Genomic DNA, 23,417 nt, shown 5'->3' with positions numbered 1-23,417 from the left:
TTGTACAGCAGTTGTGGTTCCCCCCCCCTCCCTCTCTGGATGTACCACAAAGTACTCATATCACCTTTCTTAAATATATTGTCACAAATTATGGTATCATTGAGAAATTGGGGCATCTCACAATAAAAAGCGCCATGGCCAAATTTAGTAATTTGGACCTTTGTGATCCTATTTTTTAAGTACAGCCTACAGGCTAAATGTTTCATTTATAATATCATCTTAAGTAATGATAAAAGGTTGTTTTCCAAAACTCTAGTTTCTTAAATATGAGCGTATGGCCTGGAGATAAAGGACTTGCTCACTATGACTAGATATATTCAGAGCACAATCTGTACCCTCAAAGAATCCAGGGAGTTGTAGTTTCTCCCTCACAGAGCTAAAATTCTCCACACCCTTAATTAACTACAGTTTGCAAGATTCTTTTTTGTACACCAATTAAATAGTATACCTTCTCATGCTTCCTGATGAGGTTCATTAAGTAATGATCTGCAATTCAAGCAAATCATAGTGATACAAAGAACTGTTTTGTTGCTGGGATCTTTTGAGAATGATAGTCTGTTATCTGTCAGAATCTAATCTTTATAAAGCATTTCCCAGCACAAATAAGAGAAATCCCTGCTTCAGTCTCCCAGCCTTTTACACATACCAGACAATGGAGAGGACAAAATTGGTGACAAAGATATTTCTGGGCCTCTACTGTCAGTTTCTAAAGGGACGCGGGTGGCGATGTGGTCTAAACCACAGAGCCTAGTGCTTGCCAGTCAGAAGGTCGGCGGTTCGAATCCCTGCAATGGGGTGAGCTCCCATTGTTCGGTCCCAGCTCCTGCCAACCTAGCAGTTCAAAAGCATGTCAAAGTGCAAGTAGATAAATAGGTGCCGCTCCGGCGGGAAGGTAAATGGCGTTTCCATGTGCTGCTCTGGTTCATGCTGGCCACATGACCCGGAAGCTGTGCGCCGGCTCCCTCGGCCAGTAAAGCAAGATGAGCACCGCAACCCCAGAGTCATCTGCGACTGGACCTAATGGACAGGGGTCCCTTTACCTTTACCTTACTGTCAGTTTCTCCATGTTGCAGATGCCCTCCTCCCCAAATCAAGGTCATGGATAGGTTCAAGGTGATGGTTTTGATGTATGAAACCCAATACAGGTTTGAAGCAGGATACCTGAAAGTTTATCTCACCCCTTCTATACCCAATCACTGTGCAGTTGAGGGCCACCTGCAGATGCCATCTTATTGGGAGGTCTATCCCACACAGCATAGGAATTGGTGCTTAGCATTGTGGCACCTCCCGTTGCATATTAGACATGAGCTATTTCTGTTGTCTTTTCAGCATCTGTTGATGACCTTCCTCTTTTCAACAAGCATTTTAAATTGAGATTGTTCCCAGTCTGCCTCTGTACTGGAATTGTTTTAAAGGGATATATATATATATATATATATATATATATATATATATATATATAAAATCATTTGTTGTCTGCCTCCCTGCAAGATAGGCATTCAATAAATAAACAAAAACCAAGGTACTGTTTGAAACAGTCATGCTACATTCTAGTCCAGTTGTCCTAGGTATATTGAGAACATATTCAGGACAGGGGTAGGCAACATTCAGTCCTCCAGATGTTCTGGACTTTCATTATCCCCAGCCAACATGGCTAATGGTAAGGATTACAGTCTAAAAACATCTGTGGGTGGGGGCACCATGTTGCTTACTCCTGTTCTAGGTGTTTTCTCTCATTTGGTAAAGTTTTTAATTTCTTTCCTTTCTTCCAGCAAGAGGTGAGGTAGGCATCTGATTTCTACCCCTGTTGTGAAATCGTTTTCATTTAAATCACGATGCTTCATCTTTAATGGAAGTAGTTTATCTTTTCCACTGGAGCATAAATTCAGTCCTCCACAGAAAGGCGGTCTTGTGTTTATCTATTGATTGAAATGCAGAGTGCGATGGGGAGGTGGTTAAAAATAGAAAGGCAATCAAAGCAGCTGGGCATGAAAACACATTCAGAGGCAAGTGGGACTTCTCCCTAGTGAAATGGTGAGGAGCTTTTTCTTCGGGCCCTGAAGAGTACATCCCATCATTCAGGCACCAATATGGAAAACTTCAGCAGGAACATGGAGACCTATAAATAGAATATAACCCTACAAGTAAATTGAGTCGAAGCCAGAGATGACTTCACTGCAAATTGTAATTATTGTCAGGTGGGATTATAGGTTGAAAGAGAGAAAAACAACTTGGTGATAGTGCAGTGCTTTTGCATGCTGATAGGGCAGGTTTTCTTAGGGAGCAGGTATTTGTTTTGAAAACATTAAAAACAGAACTGCTTTAAAGTCACTGGTGAAATGAAGCACTTTTAACAGGTCATTTCTGTTGAAAGGTGATGAACTAGGTGTTACGTGGGAGATGTCTGATCAGACTGCCAATATTGTTTTCTGTCCTTACAAGGAGCTGTGGGGAAGAGAGTTGGCATTGGGGTCTTGTCCCGGCTAACATCTCCCTTGCTGTTTCTTCAATTGAAATCCTCCCTGAAGTTAGCATTAACCATGGGAGGGTGGAAGAAAAGTACTCACATTGTATTTGAGAACATAAGAAGAGCTTACTGGATCAGGCCAATAGCCACTGAGTCCTGGATCCCCTTTCCACAGTGGCCAACCAGATGCCTCTGGGAAGCCTGCGGGCAGGACGCAAGCAGGAGAGCCCTCTCCCCTTCTGCTGTCTCTAGCAATTGGTATTCAGAACCACACTGCCCCGGACTGTGGAGGCACAGCGCAGCCATCATTGCCAGTAGCCACCACCAATTGGCTTTTCCTCTTCTCCCCCATCTACACAGTTAATAGCAGGGGGTAATGGTGGGCAGGGATATGCAATGTGTCAGGGAAATGGTTATGTTGGGGGAGGATTACAGTGGTAGCTCAGGTTACATATGCTTCAGGTTACAGGCTCTGCTAACCCAGAAATAGTACCTCGGGTTAAGAACTTTGCTTCAGGCAGCAGCAGGAGGCCCCATTAGCTAAAGTGGTACCTCAGGTTAAGAACAGTTTCAGGTTAAGAACAAACCTCCGGAACGAATTAAGTACCTAACCTGAGGTACCACTGTAAACTCCAGTTACCTGGGACCAGAAATCAGAGCCAGATCTCTATCTTGCAAATGCTTTAGCCCAAAGAAAAACACATCAAGAGAAATTATTGTAGACCCCCTATTTACCCATTAGCTTTCCCCTTAGAGCAGGGATGGAGAACCTGTGCCCTCCAGATGTTGCTGGACTCCAACTTCCATCTTCCCCAACCATGGGGCATACTGGCTAGAGCTGATGGGAGTTCAGCAACAGCTGGAGGGGCACAGGCTGCCCATCCCTGCCTTACAACCCTGGAATGGTGCTTACGGAAACACCAGGAGCAGTATGTAGGAGAAGTGCAGGGCTACCTAGGATTTAAAATAATAAACATCTTGTTAGCATTTTGTAAGATGAGAAGCTGCTTTGAGATTACAGGAATCTCTCATGATGTTAGCTGGCATATAGCACTGTGTCTGATGAAGGGCTATTACTTGAAATGCATCAGGCATTTTGAAAATAAATCATTATTTAGCATCTTGGAGTTTGACCCCCCCTTTCTTTTTGTTCATATGTGACCTCTGACATGAATTTAGTACCTGGCCTCTAGTCAAGCCCAAGACTCCATCCATTAAATAATATTGCTCTGCCTTACAGGATGTTGTGAAGGTGAATACAGTTAAAAAAAAAGTTGGAGAGTAAAACATGCTTATGAATAAAAACTATTTATAACTGATATCCTACTGTGCCGTTGACTTGCCTACTTGCTTATGATTTAAGAGGGAGAAAAACTATTTATTCCCACTTCCTGACCTCTAGCTTTCTGTATCATAAAGATGTATTTTGTTGTCTCCATTCCCAGCCTCCGAGCCCAACTTAAAAGTTCGCTCCAGATTAAAACAAAAGGTGACGGAAAGGAGAAGCAGCCCTTTACTCAGGAGAAAGGATGGAACCGTTGTCTGCTCCTTCAAGAAAAGATTGTTTGAGGTGACAGGTAATGAAAGACTGAACCGGAGAGATCCTGTTCGCATTTGGGGAGAAATATCATCCTTATAAATGAGCATGTTTATTAAGTCCATACTAGAGTAATATCTTTACTGAGACAACCAAATTGCCACAGAGTAGTGTGCAAGCTTTTGAGTTCACCAGAACTCTTCATCAGGCTATATGTTGAAACTTGTAGAGGGAGCGGTTGGTGTGGTGGGCCATGGATCTACTTCCTGGGATGGTGCAGGGGTGAGGCCACTGCCCTTTTCTCTTCCCTCACTGTCCCAGGAAGCCACAATGACACTGTTGTTGGAAGAGCAGTTTCACACCACCACACTGGCCACTCCTGGCAAAAAAATGGTTTTGGGTGTTTGTCAAACCAGCCATGTCTGCATCTGGTAAGTTTAAACATCTAGCCTGGTAAAGGGTTCTGGGGAACTCAAAACCTTGCGTACTATTTACGTTTTGGTGGACCCCACAAAGATATTGCCCTAATAAGGACTTTCAGATTTTTCTTCCAGGCTACCATGGCTACCTTTACTCTTTGCCCTATGTTGTGTAAATTAAATCAGATGATGCCGATAATTTACAAAAGTCAGTCCAAATGATACATATCTTAAAGTTGATGCTGAGGAGAACTCTATGTATTCAATTCTTCTGATGTTAATGAAAATCTTTTTCTTCTTTTTTTGCAAAATCAGTGTTTGCACAAAACTAGGTGGTAGAAGGAAGCATCCTTTTATTAGGAAAATGACCAACAATCTTTCAGTAGTTATCACCAGTTTATAGTTGTTATTGTTTTTTGAGCTCTGTGTTCTTTTCTAAAGGTTTTTTCCCCTAAAGTTTCTAGTGTTAACTGAAATGTGTGACATCTCAGACAGATGGACAAAATAAACAGTGGCCATCTTTGTTCTTTATTCCTCTGGAAAAATTAACACTACATCCCATAAGATACACAGTCAGGGTTGTTGAGTTTGATGAGGGGAAGTGAACTATTTTAAATCAAAGGATTTAATCCTTTGTATAGTTCAGAAAATTTTCAAATCAGTTTTTTTTTTAAAAAAAATCCTTCCTTTGTATGAAATGCTGGGGTTCACTGTAATATGATTTTAAAATGTGTAAATTTCATAGATGTACTACAACTGAAGGTACAAATGTTGTGGGGTTTTTAAGGGGGGTGCACTACCTCTAAAGTGTTAGGAATAGGCATGAAAGAGAGATAAAATGGGCAACAATAAATGAGTAGAAAATGAGCTGGTCTTTTTACTTGCTTTTCAGTATAAAGTTTGCATTAAAATTGATAGTAAGGGTGATATTTTTACTGACTGACCACATGGATCTAAGTTCAGCAACTGTTGTTTTCCTCAGCTACAATAAGGACCTCACATCTTTAAACAATTGTGTGATATATTAGTGAAAACTGCCCTTTATTCTTTAGAAAGCATGCAGAAATGTACTGCATCAAAACAAAATAAGATATAACCATGAAAACGCCACGTTAAGATGTTTTAAGCTTCATGCTTTCCCCCAGAGTTCACTGACAGAGATGCACTGCCAATGAGGTATTGTTTTTTATTAGTTACTCATATAAAGGCTGGTTCACAACTGAAGTCCTCCAGGGGTTTATCCAAACAGCCTAGGAATGGCAGTAGGCCTCATGAATTGATGACATGTTATTATGACCTTTGAGTGTCCAGTATCTCTGTCATGCTGATCTCTCACAGAGGCAGCAGAGAATGCAGCCAAAGGTACTTCCTTTTCCTTTACTCATTAGTAACTCCCTTTCAGTATTTTCCTGCCGCTGAGTAACTTGCTATCTCTGAGGCAGCAGTGAGACGGGGTAGAATTGCCCGAGTTGTAAATTGTGCCCTTTGTCTATTGGAAGAATCATGGAATTGATTCTGAGAGTGAATAAAAAAATACATTGCAAATAGAACTTAGTTGTCTTATATGCCACCCTTATATTATATTCCTTTGAGAGGAAGAGCAGGAAGTAGTAGTAGTAGTAACACACAGTTTGCTGTAGCTGATATTTCCGAAATACTATGTGTACTTATTTTTATTTCTTCTTTCCACCCCCAGAATCATCAGTCAGTAGCAGTTCACCAGTTTCAGGTCCCAGTTCACCAAGTAATGCGCCTGCTGGGAATACAGAGAACGACACCTCAGTGCTGCCAATGAATTCTCAAGCTGAGGTAAGACCAGAAACCCTTCATTGGCCTGGGAATCATTTCACCAGCTTTGGGACGTAACATTATGCCAACTGGAACACAGCCATACTTCAAAATTTGCACTTCCATGAATTTTACAATGCAAGTAACATGTACAGAAGTGCATTTATTGGGGTAAAATGTGCATTAAAATGCATATATTAGTGAAAACAGCATGCAAAATGTTTGCATTAGATTAGTAAGAATTGCTTTGCAAAACTATACATTAAGAAAAATATCAGCAGCAGTTCACACTAACATGGTGATGAATTTTCATGGGGACTTTACAAAAGATCACAGACTGATGTGGAAATATGGAGAACTGAAGAGAGTGGAATCTGAAACTGACATATTTCTCTTCCTTAGTTGTGATGCATAGCAGTAAAATATTTCTGATATAAATGTGAGCCTCCAATTGAGCAGAACACTAAATGAAGAATATAGAAATATTTCTTAATACGGCTGCCTTGGGGGCACACAAGCTTTTAGTGTGTGGAGAACAACAGAAAGCCTAGATTTGGAGCATGCAACTCAAAAATATATATACAATAACTGACACATAGCCAGAGCTGCATACAACCCATTTAGCCCAAATTACTTGGATTTCAGCCAGTTTAGTACTTTGACTTTACTGAGTTGTGGTTCATGTTGGTAATTTCCTGTCTAGATTAAACGTATTGTTTGTTATCCTGCAGTACATACTGAAAAGCAGTAAAATAATTTGTCTGGTTACTCTCTGGAAGTTTATTGTAGCAAGTGTTCTGTTTTTAAGTATAAATGTACTATACTTTAGTAATCTTATTACAGAACATCTATAAAGAGGGGGGCATTTGCATCACAGTCATCACTAGCTGGTAGTGAGAAAGTTTCTCTTTTACTTACTTAGAGGAATGTACATGTTCAAATGTGTACCCTTTAAAATAGAGTTAAAGCATACTTTCCCCCAAACACTATAATTGTTCTTGCATGCAATTTTTGTATGTATCTACCTGCAGCCTTCAAATAAGTTCTTAATACTTGCTTTGTTCATTTATTTCAAGTATGGATAACCCAAACTTCACCCACCCACCCTGTGGTGGGTGGGGGGCTGCAACAGATGCCCCAGCTTCATCATAGTGGGTGGTAGTAGTATAACTCCTACATAAGATGTTAGTGGCTTTCCCCCAAAGTGGCATATCAAAGACAAAACCCAAAGCAATCCCACCTTCTGCATTAGCCAGCAGCACTTGGGATATAGCAGTAGATGTGCCATGTCCCCTCGTTAGGACTGCCCTGTTAAGCAGACAAACAAGATCTTAACCTAGCACCAATTATTTGCTTTACTGAATGTTTTAATTCTGGATGTATTTAATGCTATGATGGGACTGCTGTATTCTGTATTTTAATTATGCGTGGCTATCTTAAAATTGATTTTATGCTTGTCAGCTGCTTAGAAGCCACTTTGGCATGCCATCAGTATATTAATTAATTAGTTAATTGTAACGGGAAAGTGTGTTAAATTGCTGTTCTCACGTCTGACAGCATCCGCTGCTTACTAGATCTGTTCTTCCCCTCCAGTTGTATCTAGTTCCGTAATCTCTTTGTAGAGATACATAGCTTTGTTTATTGTAAAATAGCAACAGCTTGAATAGATGCCTCTTCCACTGAAATCTTCACACTTTTCCTTACCGTAGATGTACAGAGGCAAGTGGGTGACACAACCTTCCCCAACCTGGTATTCTACAAATATTTTGAACTACAGTTCCCATCACCCCAGGCTGAGGTGACCAGGGCTGGTGGGAACTGTAGCTCAAAACACCAGGTTCGGGAATATAATATAATAATAAGGGTGAGATAGTGGAACAAATCTAGGTTTGGGGGCAAACAGTAAGTACGCAGACTTCAGTCTTTAAACCCTCTGAGAACCATATTGAGTACCATATTGGCTTAATTCCATTAAAACAACCAATTCAGAGGAAGGTTTTGCTCTATCCCCCAGTTTTTCCCCCCTGGTTCTTCACCGCTTTTCTCAAAGTCCCATGCTTTTTATCACCCCACATATGAGCATGAGAGGTTGGTTAAAAGGTTTTAATAGGTGTGAGTACCACACTAAAGAGTGGGTGTCTTAAATATATACGAAGAGCTTCATACCTTCTTAGAGAATTACTAGAAAGAGGAATATTTCATTATGAGAAAATGTAGGTTCCTAGCTCTCATAGATTGGTCATTACAGACTTGATAATAGGCGGACATACCTTGATGTTTTCACTTAGAAAATGCCTGCTTGATGCCATAGCATGTTATAGCTACTGTTGTTATTACTTCTGCTGCTGCTACCACCACTGCTACTTTTTAATATTAATTTATTGCTAACAGGAAAAGCAGCTATTATGTGTATCATATATTATTTATAGTATGCCTGTTTGCCTTGACTGATATACCTTCCTTGTGATCTTCTTACATGGAGCATTCAGAATACTTTTTTGCAGCTACCCATGTGCATAGAGTTTGCAGTTTTACTCAGAAGCCCATCTTACCAAGATCAGCAGGTTTACTTCTAAATAAGTGTTATAGGATTGCACTATTAATATAGCATAACTACGTGAGGTTTTTAACGGCCATAATATCTTTAATCGATATTACTGAACATGCAGGAAATGATTGCCATCTGCAGCTTCAAACTTGCATCAAAATCTGGGCACCTTAAAGACTTAACACATTTATTATGACATCAGCATGTAATTACGTGGTACCGTATTGCATTGCATTAATCCTATTAATTGCATGGAAACTATGTGTGGATCTTCTGATTTTAAAAAAAGAACATAAGGGAAAGTAATTTGTCAAATATAAGGCTAATGGGATAATTTCTTCAGGTCACTGCCAGGACAGTAACCCCTGAAGACTGAAAAGCCCAGTTCAATCTCCAACAGTGACTTTCCCTAATAATGAATTAATTGTGTGTGTGAACTCTGATCCAAGGGGCAGGCGTGTGACCTCTTCACACTGATAAGTAGCTTTTCTTTGGCCCAGAACAACCCCGTTCCCTAAAAGACTACATTGATAGCAAACATGTGGGGGTTTGACTCATAATCCTCTGTGCAGGATTCCAGGAAGTTCAGACTGTGTAGAGTTTCAAAACAGGGTGGCTAATCCATACTTCGATGTTGTCAGCTCACTAAGTTTGCATCAGGCTATAAAATAATGCTACGGTGTCATATGAACCATCTTAGACACTAAGGTCTTCAGGGGAAACTCTGCTCAGCGATCTAGCATTTTGAGCAGAAGAAGGGAGTATAGCAAGGGTAGCCAACATAGTGATCTCCAGATGTTCTGGACAACAACTCCCATCATCTTCAATCAGCCTGGTCAATGCTCAGGGGTGATAGTTATAATCCACAACATCTGGAGGGTACCACAGTGGCTGCATCTGGAGTAGGGCTTTCCCACAATGCTGTCAGAATTAGGGAACTCCCTCATCAGCGTTCTCACTAGACCAGGAGGAGTCAACATGCTGCCCCCCCCCCCAAATGTTGCTGGAGTACAGTTTCCAGCATCCCTGAGCATTGACTATAGTGCTAGCTGGGGTTCATGCGAGTTGGACTCCCAACAGCATCTGGAGGGTATCACATTGGCCAGCCCTGCACAAGTTTTAAGTAACCTGTTAAAATCCTATATATGATGGGCTTAGAATAGGCTTCTAAAAATGATGCTGTCATAGGACACTTACAAAACAACTCCTCCTTTACCATTGCTTTGTATTACACAGTACTGTTTTTTAAGTGTCATTTTCATGCTTGGTTGTTTCAAAGCTATACATTGCCATGAGTAATAGCTAAAAAAGCAGCCAGCCCATGTAGCTCAGTAGCAGCAGCAGTTTGTTGTGCTAGAAATAAGATCAAACTGCACTAAATGACTTGAAAAGTAGTCCAGTGATGTTAACAGCATAGTTAGCATACTTCTCAGCATTTTTAACCATAGACACTTCAGTTCTCAAACAATAATTTATTACTGAGAAACTCTCAGGTGATGTTATCGGCTTCAGTGCCATTTCAGTGAGATGGAAATAGGGCGAATGTGTGTGAGGATAGCAGACAGCACATGATAGTGGCAATAGTTTTGGTGCTCTCATGTCCCCAGTTTCTTTACCCACAACCACATTTGAAATTGTTGTGGTAACCCTGCATCTGAGATGTACCATTCCCACTATCTCGTTACTTGATGGTTAGTGTTGTGGTCCTGTGGGCTGAAACACTTTTCCAAGGGACAGTATGATTGATTTGAGCTGGGGCTCTTCTGATTATTTAAGAGTAACCAAACAATGAAGAATGTTCAAGTTGTACGTTGGCTGCTGGCTGCTGGCTCACAAAGGTTAGCTATCAAATCAATTCTTCATCAGACACAGAAGAAACATTTCTAACAATAGGTTTAAATAGTTTATTTATAATAATAAAAAACCCCACCATGCTATTGAGTCCTCCCCACCTCACGATCCAGCCCAACTCATGTTCATGTGAAGAACCCTAAACAATGTGGCACACTACACTAACTGGAAAGACAGTCTGCTCAGAGGAACAGTAGCAGCAGATGGGGAGAGTGTTATGGAGATTAATTGAAAATGTAAGGATGGGATGCTCTACTTCTTGAAGGAAATCTGTCTGCAATGGAGAAGCTTCCTCTACTCTTGGTTTTGGATAACTTTCACCCATATGATTCTGTGTTCCCAATACTTTCAAATTTGGGTTTATGTTTTATGTAAGACTAGACTAGAATGTCAGGATACAAACAGAAGCAATTGCGTTAGACATAGATGTCTACAGATGCATGAAGATTCACTGGAGCATCTTCTCTGCTGTCATTTATTGCACACCCTAAATTGATTTAATTTCTGGACATACGGTACATATCCCACTGTTCTTCCATTGTGGAACCCAAGGCACCATACTTTGAAGAATTCACTTCATTACTTTCTTATATTTAAATCCTAGCTTCCTTACTTTTAAAGAAAATGAATTCCTTACTGACAATGCAACTGCTCCAACATCAGTAATACTGTGCATTGCAGCAAGGAAGTCTCTCCAGGGGTTGCAGTTTGGAGAAGATTGCATCTCCCGATGAACCAGTCCTTGGGCAAAACCAACAAGAGTATTTCTGTGGGAAGCCTCGATCCTATTAAGACAGTGTAGGAGCACAAGAAAGAGCATTGGGAAAGAACCAGGCTGAAATTAAACAAATGCCAATGAAAAAATTATTCATTCCTCCTCAATGGTTTATTGACCACTTTGATATATTTTTATGATTTGGCAGTATATAAATATATTTACAAATAAATAATAACTAAATAAGTGTTAACAAAAACACATGTTTGTAAATATTCAAGTAAAATATAAGCACATTTTAAAACATAAGTTTAAGCGCCTTTTAATATTCAGTTGCTCATTGTTAGCACTGTTAGCATTACAAAGATGTTACATATTCTGTATGCCTAAAATTTGGAGGTGAACAATGTTCTAACGCATAAGAGAAGAATTTGTCACTTGGGGTGGGGCAGAAATGGATTCAGCTTGCATTTAAAGGTGAGCATCTAGAATTCCATCTTTCGAAACAGTAAGAAACTGAAACAGCCATCATTTGAAAGCCGCACATATCCAGATTTTGCAATGCAGTTCTCCAGCCAAGTAATACCGTATGTTCAAAAATTTACATATGCTAGGGTAAAATGTGCATACAGATGCATATAATGGTGGAAATAACTTCCAAAATGTGTGCAAAAATATGCATTTTAGGATAAATTCACACTAAGATGCTTATTAATTTTCATGGAGACTTAAAAAAATATAAATAAATAAATTTACGGGGAAACCTGGAGAACTTAAGACTAGAAAAATGAGAGAAAATGAAATTGATAGATCTGCCTATCCCTATATACCACCATTTTTACAATGTTAATTCATCCTTGTTTCTCCACAAGGTCAACTCCAAAGCAACAAGTATATGTAGATGTTGTAATAGAGCTTGGAAGTTTTCACCATCCGTACAAAGCCCTTAACTAGTATCTCACAGTAGGCTTCTTCTTTTACAAAAAAATAAAATCGCACAAACATGATTGAAAACATTTAATGTTGTTGGATGCTTTCAGGGCAATTCCAGGTTAACAGGACATCAGGAAAATGTAAAAAGCAGCTCTTTGTGTAACAAAAATATCAAATCTTTATTTTTGCGTGATTCTCATTCAGTTTACTACAATGCTGGGGCAGGAAAGGAATGACATATATAGACTATTCTGTTATTATGTCAGCGATAGGTTTAGTCTCCAAACAAACTGTATGGGGAAGGTTATGTTTTGGAATAACATCCTGTGTTTTCACGCTGCCCAGCTCTTTAGTGACAGTCTGAGGTTGCATTGTATTAACCCAAGGCATTTTCCAACGTTAATTGATATCCCAGGTTTGTCCAGAGGAAAATCTACAGCTCCCCACAACATGCTTGACAAGTTATTATATTTATTTTGGTCAAAGCCTCGGTGCACAGGATCCCTCGTGGAGGTGGTCTATTATTGGAGTCCCATATGCTTTTTGTTTGGGAAGAAAGCAGTCACTGTGTCATACTGTTACAGAGGGTATTCTTTTTCAAGGATGTTGTTCCCTTGAGGACTATATCATGCCAGAGTTCCAAAGTCTAATAAGACCTTTTGTAGCTCTTATTGTGCAAAGGGTCTGGGAGGGAGGCAGGAGTTAAACAACAAGAAAAAAGAGAGGTAATTTAAGTAACGATAGCAGACCACATGTTGAAGAATGTGAACATCAGAGAAGAAAAGGCTAAAAGTGAACCTGCTGTTCTTTTTAAACTACTATCAATGCAAGGATATGATCTCTCACAATGCCACACATACCCGTACATTTTATTAAATGGTTAATAAACAGTGAAAGACATTTTTAATACGAAAAGGTTAATTTTCTAGTTCTTAGCAGCCTCTGAAATAAGTGAAACGTTCAGAGTACTGGAGAAACTGGAGTGCCATTTGTATGATTCCTGGAGGCCTGCAGTAACTTTAAAGCAGAGGGAAAGGGTACTTTTTAAGCTCAGGGGCTATTCTCATTTGTGGCTAATCTTCTGGGGGCCACGTGGTAGTAGTGGGCAGGGCCAATGCAAAAACCTCACTAGAATCCACAGACACCCAGTGAAGCTGAAAGATTCACAACTATGGCACTTGCTCCAAGAGCAGGTGACAATAGTCACTAACTTGGGCAATTTCCTCTACTTTAGCGCTTTAGCAGGATACGTTAGTTGACGATGCATGACTATAAAGGATACGTGACTAACACAAAGGAGAAATACTTTCCTTTTGCTTCCATGGCACAATTGTGGAAATAAACTTGGCTAGTCAACATGTGACCTTTTTTCTTTTTAACCCCACCCCACAGCATTTGGTTCCACCACAACGCATTTGCATCAGTGAAGAATCAATGAACCTTTTGAGTCTCTACACATCCCCTTCTTTGCCCAACATCACTTTGGGACTTCCAGCCGTGCAACCACAACTCAGTGTAAGTAATCGATTTAGGGGGTATTTTCATTGGCTTTGGCTATGGATCACTCAAGGTATATCAGTTCTTTTAGATTGTATAACATTCTCTCAGGATGTTATTTCAAGACAGTGTTGGACTGGTTCTAGGCAATGCTACTGTTAAATTTTGTACCAGATAGGGAGGTCCTTTGTCTTTAGTGATGGCAACCCTCTTTTTGAAGGGCTGTGAGAGGTCAGTCTTCTGCTTGAAGGACTGTCTGGTCCAAGTCCAGTTTAAAGACAAAGAAGCATAAGAAAGAACAGGGATCCATCAAGAGTTAGACAGCAGACTGGGCAGACACACAGATAGTCTGCTGAAAGTATTCCTCACTGTGGTGAGTAGGGATAGAGAAGTTCAATTTTTTCTCAGCAGACCAACTCAACCTGATGCTTCCGAACTTGCTTACGGATTGGAATGCAACTTCCAGTTGGATTATACATTTATTTATACCACCAATTACACACACACACACACACACACACACACACACACACTAGAAATAGCAAATTCATAAATCGATAAATGTATATTTTACATTAAAAGTGTGTCATTTAAGTGTGGGCTATTCATGCATTCTTTAAAAATCCATACAAAGTTTTCATTCTGTCACACCTGGAATATTCAACATGATGCGGTTGGATTCCAGCTCCCATTAAGTCCAGCCAGCAAGACCAATGGGCAAGGATGATGGGAGTTTTAGCCCAACAACATCTGGGAGCAACCATGTTGGCTACTTCCATGTTATACTCCAAACTAAATCCTCAAGGACACAACAGACCAACAGGTCTCCCTGTTCTCCTTCATGTTTCTCCTCCCACTGCTTTTCTCTAAGCTGAGCTTTTCAGACATGGTTGTCCACCTGGAAGATAAGTGGCTGTTATAAGAGAAGAACACAAAAGAGAAATGGCAGCTTGCAAGGAGGGTTAAGCAACCCTTACCCAAATCATTCCAAATCATGCCCTGCCTCATAGGCACATCACTTCTTAAATGTTTCCTGGAGACCAGGGTCTCAACTGACCTCCAACCTTAGTTTGTGCTGTGGAAATAGTGAGTTACTCTCAACTAATTTGATACTGGTTCATCAGCCTTTATTCTCTGGACTTTTTTTGTTTGTTTAACTATCATTTTCATTGATACAGGCATCAGCGCCATTCAAAGAAAAACAGAAGTGTGAGACCCAGACAATCAGGCAAGGAGTAGTTTTGCCAGGACAGTACAGAGGAAGCATCTCTTCACCTTCTGCCCCTCAGCCAATTGTCCTAGAAGGAAAGCCTAACAGTAGCCACCAAGCTCTCCTCCAGCATTTATTACTGAAGGAACAAATGAGGCAGCAGAAACTCCTGGCTCCAGGTAATTAGCAGTGACTATTTCTGGGCAGATTCTTCCTTTTTGAGAATGAACATGTTATAAAGGAATATAAGGAGCTCCTTTAGACCAAAGCCAGACTACTTGTCCATCTAGTCCAATTTGTCAAATCTGACCCACAGCAGCCTTTCAGGGTCTCAGCCAAAGGTCTGGTTACTTGGTCCCTTTAACTGGAAATGCCAGGGATTGAATCTTCTGCACAAAGGCATATATAGAGGTTTGTAAAACCAGCCCTGTCAAAGCAGGGCGCACAAAAATCACGTGTGGGTTGCCATACGTCCGGGTTTCCCCAGACGTTTTAGTGATTTTAGGAATTCCGCCCAAACGCTATTTCCAACGGACAAATCCCAGACATATATCAGCCCTAATATTACGCATACGTGTGTGGCAACACACCGCCGCTATCCTGGCAAGATCAAATATGGGAGAAGCTTCCCATCCTTTTCACATCATGGTACAAAGGCGTGCATATATATTTTTCGCGCTTCTGCCTCACCTCACCCTCCCCTCAGACACTTCGAGTACTTGGGTCACATAAAACATAGTAATATTGCGGTGATTTTTTCCTGATGTGTGTGTGCATGCTGATACAGCTGCTTGCCAAGGGTGTAAGGCAGGGGCGAAACTAGGTTTTATTTCACCTGGGTCAAAGAACCAATTTGGCACACCCACCCACGCACATTTGCCTACACACACAGGCTGGAAGCCTCAACGGCGCCCCTCTGGAAACTTCACCCGGGGCAAAAAAATTTAGCTAACCCCTCTCCCATAGCAATGGTATTGTGTAAGGGACCCTACGCACACCTCCACTTCTGCATGTGCTCCGATCCTCCTTAGCTATTGGTTCATCCACTGTTTCCTCACTGCCAAGTCCCCTAAGGAGAAAAAAAAAATTGTCCATTGTGATTCTGCTTTCAAGTCAAAGCTGTTCTGCTCTTTTATTTTCTGGCCCCATGATTTACAAAGCCCATTAGTTTGTATCTGCTGATTAAAAATATATATATTAGGGGGATGGATTAAGAATATGTAAGTATGGCTGTCACTTCATTAGTTATTACTCTTATTTGTGATTGTTGTTGTCATTGTTTTAAAAAAAGACATATGGAAGAGCATTCCTTATAGTGTGATAATTCAAGGGCTCCCACACTTGAGTTCCTAAGCTTCTCCAGTCCACATGTTCCTTCATGTTTGGTTTGGTTTTCAATGGAGCATCTTAAGAAGACTCCTCAATGTTACTGATGGGCATATTTGAATATTGGAATGTTGTTGGCTTGTAGGAGGGGTGCCTCTTCATCCTCAGTCTCCACTGGCAACAAAAGAAAGAGTCTCACCTGGCTTAAGAGTTGCACATAAGTTACCTAGACACAGGCCACTAAATCGGACCCAATCCGCTCCGCTTCCTCAGAGCACCTTGGCACAACTTGTTATTCAGCAACAGCATCAGCAATTTCTGGAGAAGCAAAAACAGTATCAGCAACAGATCCACATGAACAAAGTAAGTATGCCATTCAAAACCCTAACACACAATGAATACGGTACTTGTATAGTGTACATGCCATTGAAGAAAACGGGAAAGCCCTGTATGCCAGTTTACAGTAAGGTTTGCTTATATTAAAAGTGGTTTGATAAAAAAATGTTTGCCAAACCAACTCCCAGAGAAGGTCTCTTGCATCAAACTGCAAGTACATGCTATTTTTCATTATGTCATTGAAATAAGTATTGTTTTGTATACCCAGATTGTTCCTTTTAATGACCTCTTTGTAAACGTTAGGCTTTTGGTAAATTGCTCAAGTTACCAAGACTTCTAAACAGCCATTGTTCATTCACATTTGAACTTTTCATTCCGTTATCACAGATAAAATTATGAAGCTTTCACTGCAAACTGACCGAGCAGAGCTAACTGCTTTTGCTTTCAAGGTTATAGGTCAGTTTTGAGGATCACAGTTTAGTAAACTGAGACATGAAGACTATTACCTCCAAACACAAACCCTTTTTGCTGCTTTCCCACTGCCTGCATGAATGCAGTGTAGAGGTTGTCAATGAAATATAGTTTATTGTTTCATCCGAACCAGAAAATGGGAAACTTTGTTTAATTAAAGACTTCTAGTGGCATTCAAGCATGCTGAGAGGAACGAGAATGCATGCATGGACAGAAAGATCATTCACCTCTCATCTTATTAAGATATAAGCCATATCTCATCTTACTAAAAACACACACATAAACAATAGCCATTTTAATTTTCAATATTTCCTACCAAACAGCTTCAAATTAGTCGCATAAGATCTTGTTCTCAAATTTTGGAAGTAAATTTTTATGTAGAGACAAACCAACGATAAACATTAGCTGGGACTAAGAATGTATATAACTGCCAATGTTTAGTTGGCCTATGTCATAGTTTACTGTGGTGACAGACTATTCTGTCAGGTATTTTATATATCTCCTTAGTGATTTCAACCTCTGCTATTATTATTTAAGAAATTTCTAGGGCTTTGACACAGAATCTCTTCATTATGGCAGTGGATGTGATAGGCAATCACATGAAAGGAAACATAATGAAAAATAAAAAGTATAGGGGCACCAATCTTGCTAAGGAACACTTCCCCCAATGGGTGCTGATTTCTTGGAATCTCTTAAGAATTCCCAACCAAATTAAAAACACAACCTTGAGTTTAAGTACATAGTTTGTACAGTGGTTTGATTATTAAATCTCATCTTAATTAGGAAAAATGAAAACTAGAGAACTTCAAAGTTCAGAGCTGATCCTTGCATGTTAACCCCTCTCAACTTGGGTGTTTTGATTACTCAACTTGGACTCCACTTGGCTTTTCATTTACTATGTGTTCCATATGTTTAATCAAGATGCCATAGGTACATCTTGGTTTTCAAAATATTTCACCTTCCTGCAATTGTCTGAACAAAAGCAAGCTTTTATTACTGATTGAAAGACAGAAGCTCTGTGATTTTTTTCCCAAGGGTGTCCAAAATAAATAGCGATTAGCTACCTTCTAGGTTTTTTCTCTCTCAGAAAGAATTAAACCACCATTTCATCTTGCATTTTTCCCTGAGCTTTTTTGCACAGGGTTGTTTGTTTTACAGACCCACTAATAAGCCAAACATAATCCACCAGGTATGCATTATGGTCTGTCAAGTGCTACACAACATCCCTTGATTTTTGCAACTCAGGCCAGGCAGATTAGTAATGCCCCCGGTGGGCTGCCATACATAGCATGGTGCAAATTTGGTTTGATGGGTCACAAGTTGTGCAGGGTTGTGTTATATGCCTGGATCCTTAAAAGCTACTTTGAAGATTCTACTTTGGACTGAAAAAATTGAATATAAATGTTAATAAATAAGATAGATCTGTATTCATTTTCAGCTTTTAACAAACTTATTTTTTTTATTAAAAATTGTTGTATACCACCATTCATTATCAAATTCCAGGGCAGTTTGTATGATACATTAAAATCATAAATATAACAAACTCCAGCAGAAAAAAGTGTAACGTTTCACTAGGTATTAACATTGTTTTGCTAAATAAATAGGTTTTTCATATGCACCAAAAGATACAACTAAGGCCTTTCACATGTCAGGCACCAACCTTACATCTATCACGAACTGAAATAGGTCCAGATGTCATTTTGACTGCAAATGGTGTGGGGAGATAATTTTTTTCTCACTTGAAACGAATATAGTTCTTTAAAAACCAAACAATACTGTAATTTCAGCAACCAGCTATGCTGCAGTATACACATTATTTCTATTGAGTTATCCCATTCAATGTAAAAAGTTGGTTGCTCCAGAACAGCCTTTCTCAACCTTGGGTCACCAGATGTTGGTAGACTACAACTCCCATCATCCCCAGCTAGCAGGACCAGTGGTCATGGATGAATTTACCACACAATCATAATAAATGGAAACAATTGAAATAACAGTATATTCATAGCTCAGGGAAATGAAAACCTCCTTGCTGATTGCAAAAATAATAATATTGCGCTGAGTGATTTTCTTTTGGAGGAAATTACACAAGCAGGATGCCACCACCAAGAAGGCCTCTTCCTTGGTTGCTACCCACCTTACTTTGTTTGGGGAACACTTGACGGAGGTAACAGTGGGACTGGGAAAACTCCCGGTCTGAAAAGTTGCCATGTGATACTGTATGAAGAGATGCCCACCTGGATCAACACATTTTAGCAACATCAGGAAAACCACTTAAACATTAAGGATGATCCAGCATCTGCATGAATTGTTTCACACTGTGACAGATTGTGACTTGTTCCTCGATGCCAATCTGTAAAGTGAATAATAATGACAGCAACAACAAGATGCTTTGGAAAACAAATTACCCCATGGGTAAGAATGAAAAGTCCTTGTTTGTGCCATGAGTAGTTTTTACTCATGTTTAGCATAATTGCAATGCCATGTAAAGACTTTGGAAGTCTTTTACAGTTTTACAGATCACCTCTGCGTTAGCACAAGCTCTGATCTATAAGAAGACCTTTGGAGTGTTTAGCCTTGCAGAGTTGCAGGAATCAATCGAGTTCTTTTCTTTGATAAAGTTAATAAATCCCAGCTATAAGCCAGCGCGGTGACTGGGGTGATAACTAGCAAAAGCTAACACAGGCCAAAGGTAAAGCTCCCCCCCCCCCCGAATTGTTTCTGCTATAAAAAGAATAAAACAATCACCTGGAATAAAAAGTTTGCCTTACTTCCTTATAGCAGGAGAAGATCCCCCATGGTTTCTTCTGTCATTTGTCAGAGACCATGTGTTTGAAGTGGGAAACAGTATACCTCTTCATTAGAGTCTGAAGTTTATACCTAAGGGATGCAATACACTGACCTTCTCAAAACATTTTAGCTGAAATGCAAATTTTGACATCTCATCCAGAAGTCAGTGAAGAGTCTTGCCCTTGCTTTTGAAAAATGAACATGTGGAAACCTGAACTGGGCTTTCCCTTTTAAAGATAGTCTTTGCTGTTGCCAGATTTAATATACTTCTGTCTAGATGACAGCTTGTTTCCTCGTAGAGTCCTTTGATCACAATTTTTAGAACTCCATTCTGCCCAATAAACGGGATAGTATGTCTGGCAGCTCCAGTTAAACTAATTGTCATAGGTACCAAAAGACTGGCTCTACAACAGAACTCTTACTGTTTTGACTCCTGTTCCTGTCTTTGCAAATAACTTAAAAGATGCAATTTCTACTCGCACCATTGGCACCGGGTTATTGGCATGCATCTAAAAACATTAGAACTGCAGGGAAAGCAAGATAGCGGATATTTTCACGAGCCCTGGAAAGCAATTAATAGAGAGTGTCTTCAGAACTGTATCCAAACTTACTGCATCATATTATGAACCCTGTGATCACATTGTATCGCGTGATGAATACACACTCAGATTTGCAATTACTGTACGCTTTAATAAATATCCTAAATATTTTGAAAAGTGGTTTTCCTTAAGTGCTTGATGTGTTTCCCCGAAATCATTTTAGTAATCATTACAAAAAAACAGACCTGTAAGGTAGAATGAGTTTATCATTCTCACACTACAGAGAAAAAAGTCTCAGCTTGAGGTGTCTAGGCTTTCCTAAGGTGGGCTAATGATGCAATCTGCTTACTTTCCCTTCTCCAAGTGCTGCTCAACTACAACCCCAGCCACATCAATAAATTGTAAAAATAAAATGGTTAATGGTTACTCCAGCTTGTACTGGTCTTAGGATAAAAAATTGCCAGAACTTAGAAACAGGTCACAACTAGGAAACCTTGAATATTTTATCCTTTCTTTGTTTGTTTGCTATGGATGCTTACGAAAAGCATTAATTTTCAATTAGTAGAGATATTTTCTCTCAAAGGTTTGAAGTTGAATGGGAGTGGGACGGTATGTTTTCGTTGGATATGCAAGCCTCTGCTTACTGCCACAAGTGGTTAGGTGCGTGGACAGATTTGTGCATAATATTGGTTTTAGCTCAACTGACTAGTATAAATGATGCCCCTTAGGCATTTGTGTCATGCTTTTTGGATTAGTTTGCAGACAGCACACAGGGCAGCTCATCTCTGCACAGTCCTTTATGCTGCTGCTCCTGTTCGTAGGTACACTCAGGGCACTTTGTTCTTTGAATGTCTGTGCAGCAATTTCATTGAAAGGGTTTCAGGAAATTATGGATTTTATGAAAGCTTACACTTGGGGAAGAATACATGAAAAGACTTGCTGTAAGCAAAATATATAATATATTTATATGGCTTGTGTTCTGCGGCTAGGTTATTTACTTACCATATTTTCATGTGGAGTGAACCAGGTACAGCTGCCTTTTGAAGTCCTTTCTTCGTTAGACTAATTTCTCAAAACGCTTCCTCTGGTGCTGCTGCTGTTTACTTTGGCTTATACGTGTTCCTGACGGTTTAATTTCCTGCAAACAAAAGAAACGAAATGGTCCAGGTTCCATTTGCTGGAAGCTGTTCCACAAAGTAACTTTCTCGGTTTGGATCAATTGCCAATACAGTGGTACCTCGGGTTACATACGCTTCAGGTTACATACGCTTCAGGTTACAGACTCCGCTAACCCAGAAATAGTAACTCGGGTTAAGAACTTTGCTTCAGGATGAGAACAGAAATTGCTCTGGCGGCACGGCGGCAGCAGGAGGCCCCATTAGCTAAAGTGGTGCTTCAGGTTAAGAACAGTTTCAGGTTAAGAACGGACCTCCGGAACGAATTAAGTACTTCACCTGAGGTACCACTGTACTGCTTTTGAGAACTGCACTTGGTACAGTTAGCCCAAACGTGGCTGAATGGTGATTATTAAAGTACAGTACTGTCTTTCTAGATCTGTTTGTTTTGTTTTGTGCAGCACTTCATATATTTTAGATTATATATATAAATAAAACAGTACATCTTAATGATTGCCTCCTTCGAATACCAGTTAAGGGTCCTATTTCCACCAAAATATGAGGGTAGATTACCTTTCATGTTGAGTGTTAGAATTCTGTGGGCTTCATGCAGCCAAAGTTACCATAACAGGTTTCAAATCAGCCATGAAGATCCCTGGGTGATCTTGGTCCAGACAACATCTCTTAGCCTAACCTAACCTCACAGGGTTGTTGTGGGGATAAAGTGAGGAGGAGAAAAACCATGTACATCACCTTGAGCTACTTGGAAGATAAAGCTGGTGTATAAGTGTAATAAATAAATATTGTGCCAATAACAGTACTTTAACCAAGCACAGAAATCATCCCTCTTGCTCTTTTTACACCTCTGTGCCGAGGCATCTAGCCTTCTCTTGCTACACTGCAGCCTTGTTCTGGCTACTCCAGGTCCCCCAAGCCCAATTCCTCTTCCCTGTCCAAACTTGACTTCCCACTTGCTAGGCCACAAACAATTTCATGCTGTTTCACCCCAGTGCTTTTGTGTGCCTCTGTTCAAATGCAACCCTAGCTCTGATAGATCTCTCCAGCTTTCTCCTTTGTGCTGGCTTTGAAGCGGACAGGTTCACAGTTCTTCACAGCTGCTAGGAGACAAATAAATGCATCCCTAGTTCCAAGCCTCACTCCTGTGAAAACAGGGTTGGTTTTCAGATTCCCCCCTGCCCCCATCTAAACCATGTGTGTCTCTCCCCTTGACATTCTGATCTGGAGTTGATCTGTGGCAACTGCTTGGGAAGGAAGTGCTCAGTTACAATTGGGGAAGCTCAAAGGCTGTCTTAAAATTTAAACTTAGGATACTTTAACCGGATCCTCGCCTGAATTTCAGCACACTGACTCACAGCCGTATGATCTTGGAAAAATGTTGCTGTCACATTTGTGAAACAGGGACATTCATGCTTGTTGATGTTTTTAAAAAAGTTACATCAGTGCACCTGTATGCATACATTTACTTTTCTACAACTTTACAAAAAAGCCTTGGAATTCGTTTAATATATTAATGGTAAAGTTGCTCCAAGGGTGCTCTTTCCATGAACTACCCCATATGTCACACGAGGGTTGCAACATCTGCCTTATCAGGTCTGCAGGAATGGTGCTATAATGCATCACAAAAGAGAAAGATATCCCCACTTTGAACTTGAAAGCATGCAGAAGGAGTACAGTGAGGGAATAAATATGTTTCCTAACTGGGCGGCAGTCTGGATCTCATTCTCTCTCAGATTCTCTTTAAGGCTAACCCACCTGATGCCGAGGAACTGGCATATGGAATGTTTTACAGATGGCCCAGCATCAGTGACTCATATAGCTGTAGATGATTATCTGTCACACAGATGTTTCAGCCTGTAC

General features: G+C 40.1%; 1 protein-coding gene across 7 annotated transcripts in view; it reads left to right on the top strand.

Annotated features, from left to right (window-relative positions):
* HDAC9 (histone deacetylase 9) overlaps positions 1-23,417 on the top strand; it is a 466,741-nt gene that overhangs the window by 265,634 nt on the left and 177,690 nt on the right. For all 7 annotated transcript variants that reach the window (XM_083578505.1, XM_083578499.1, XM_083578500.1 and 4 more), the window contains 5 exons: positions 3,913-4,044; positions 6,120-6,232; positions 13,651-13,773; positions 14,934-15,144; positions 16,437-16,654. In XM_083578505.1, the coding sequence (XP_083434631.1) occupies positions 3,913-4,044; positions 6,120-6,232; positions 13,651-13,773; positions 14,934-15,144; positions 16,437-16,654 (797 nt within the window). The remainder of the gene's footprint in view (positions 1-3,912; positions 4,045-6,119; positions 6,233-13,650; positions 13,774-14,933; positions 15,145-16,436; positions 16,655-23,417) is intronic.

The sequence above is a fragment of the Podarcis filfolensis genome (genome assembly GCF_964270895.1).
Source record: "Podarcis filfolensis genome assembly, chromosome: 12".
NCBI lineage: Eukaryota > Metazoa > Chordata > Lepidosauria > Squamata > Lacertidae > Podarcis > Podarcis filfolensis.
This window is presented reverse-complemented; position numbering and strand designations above follow the sequence as displayed.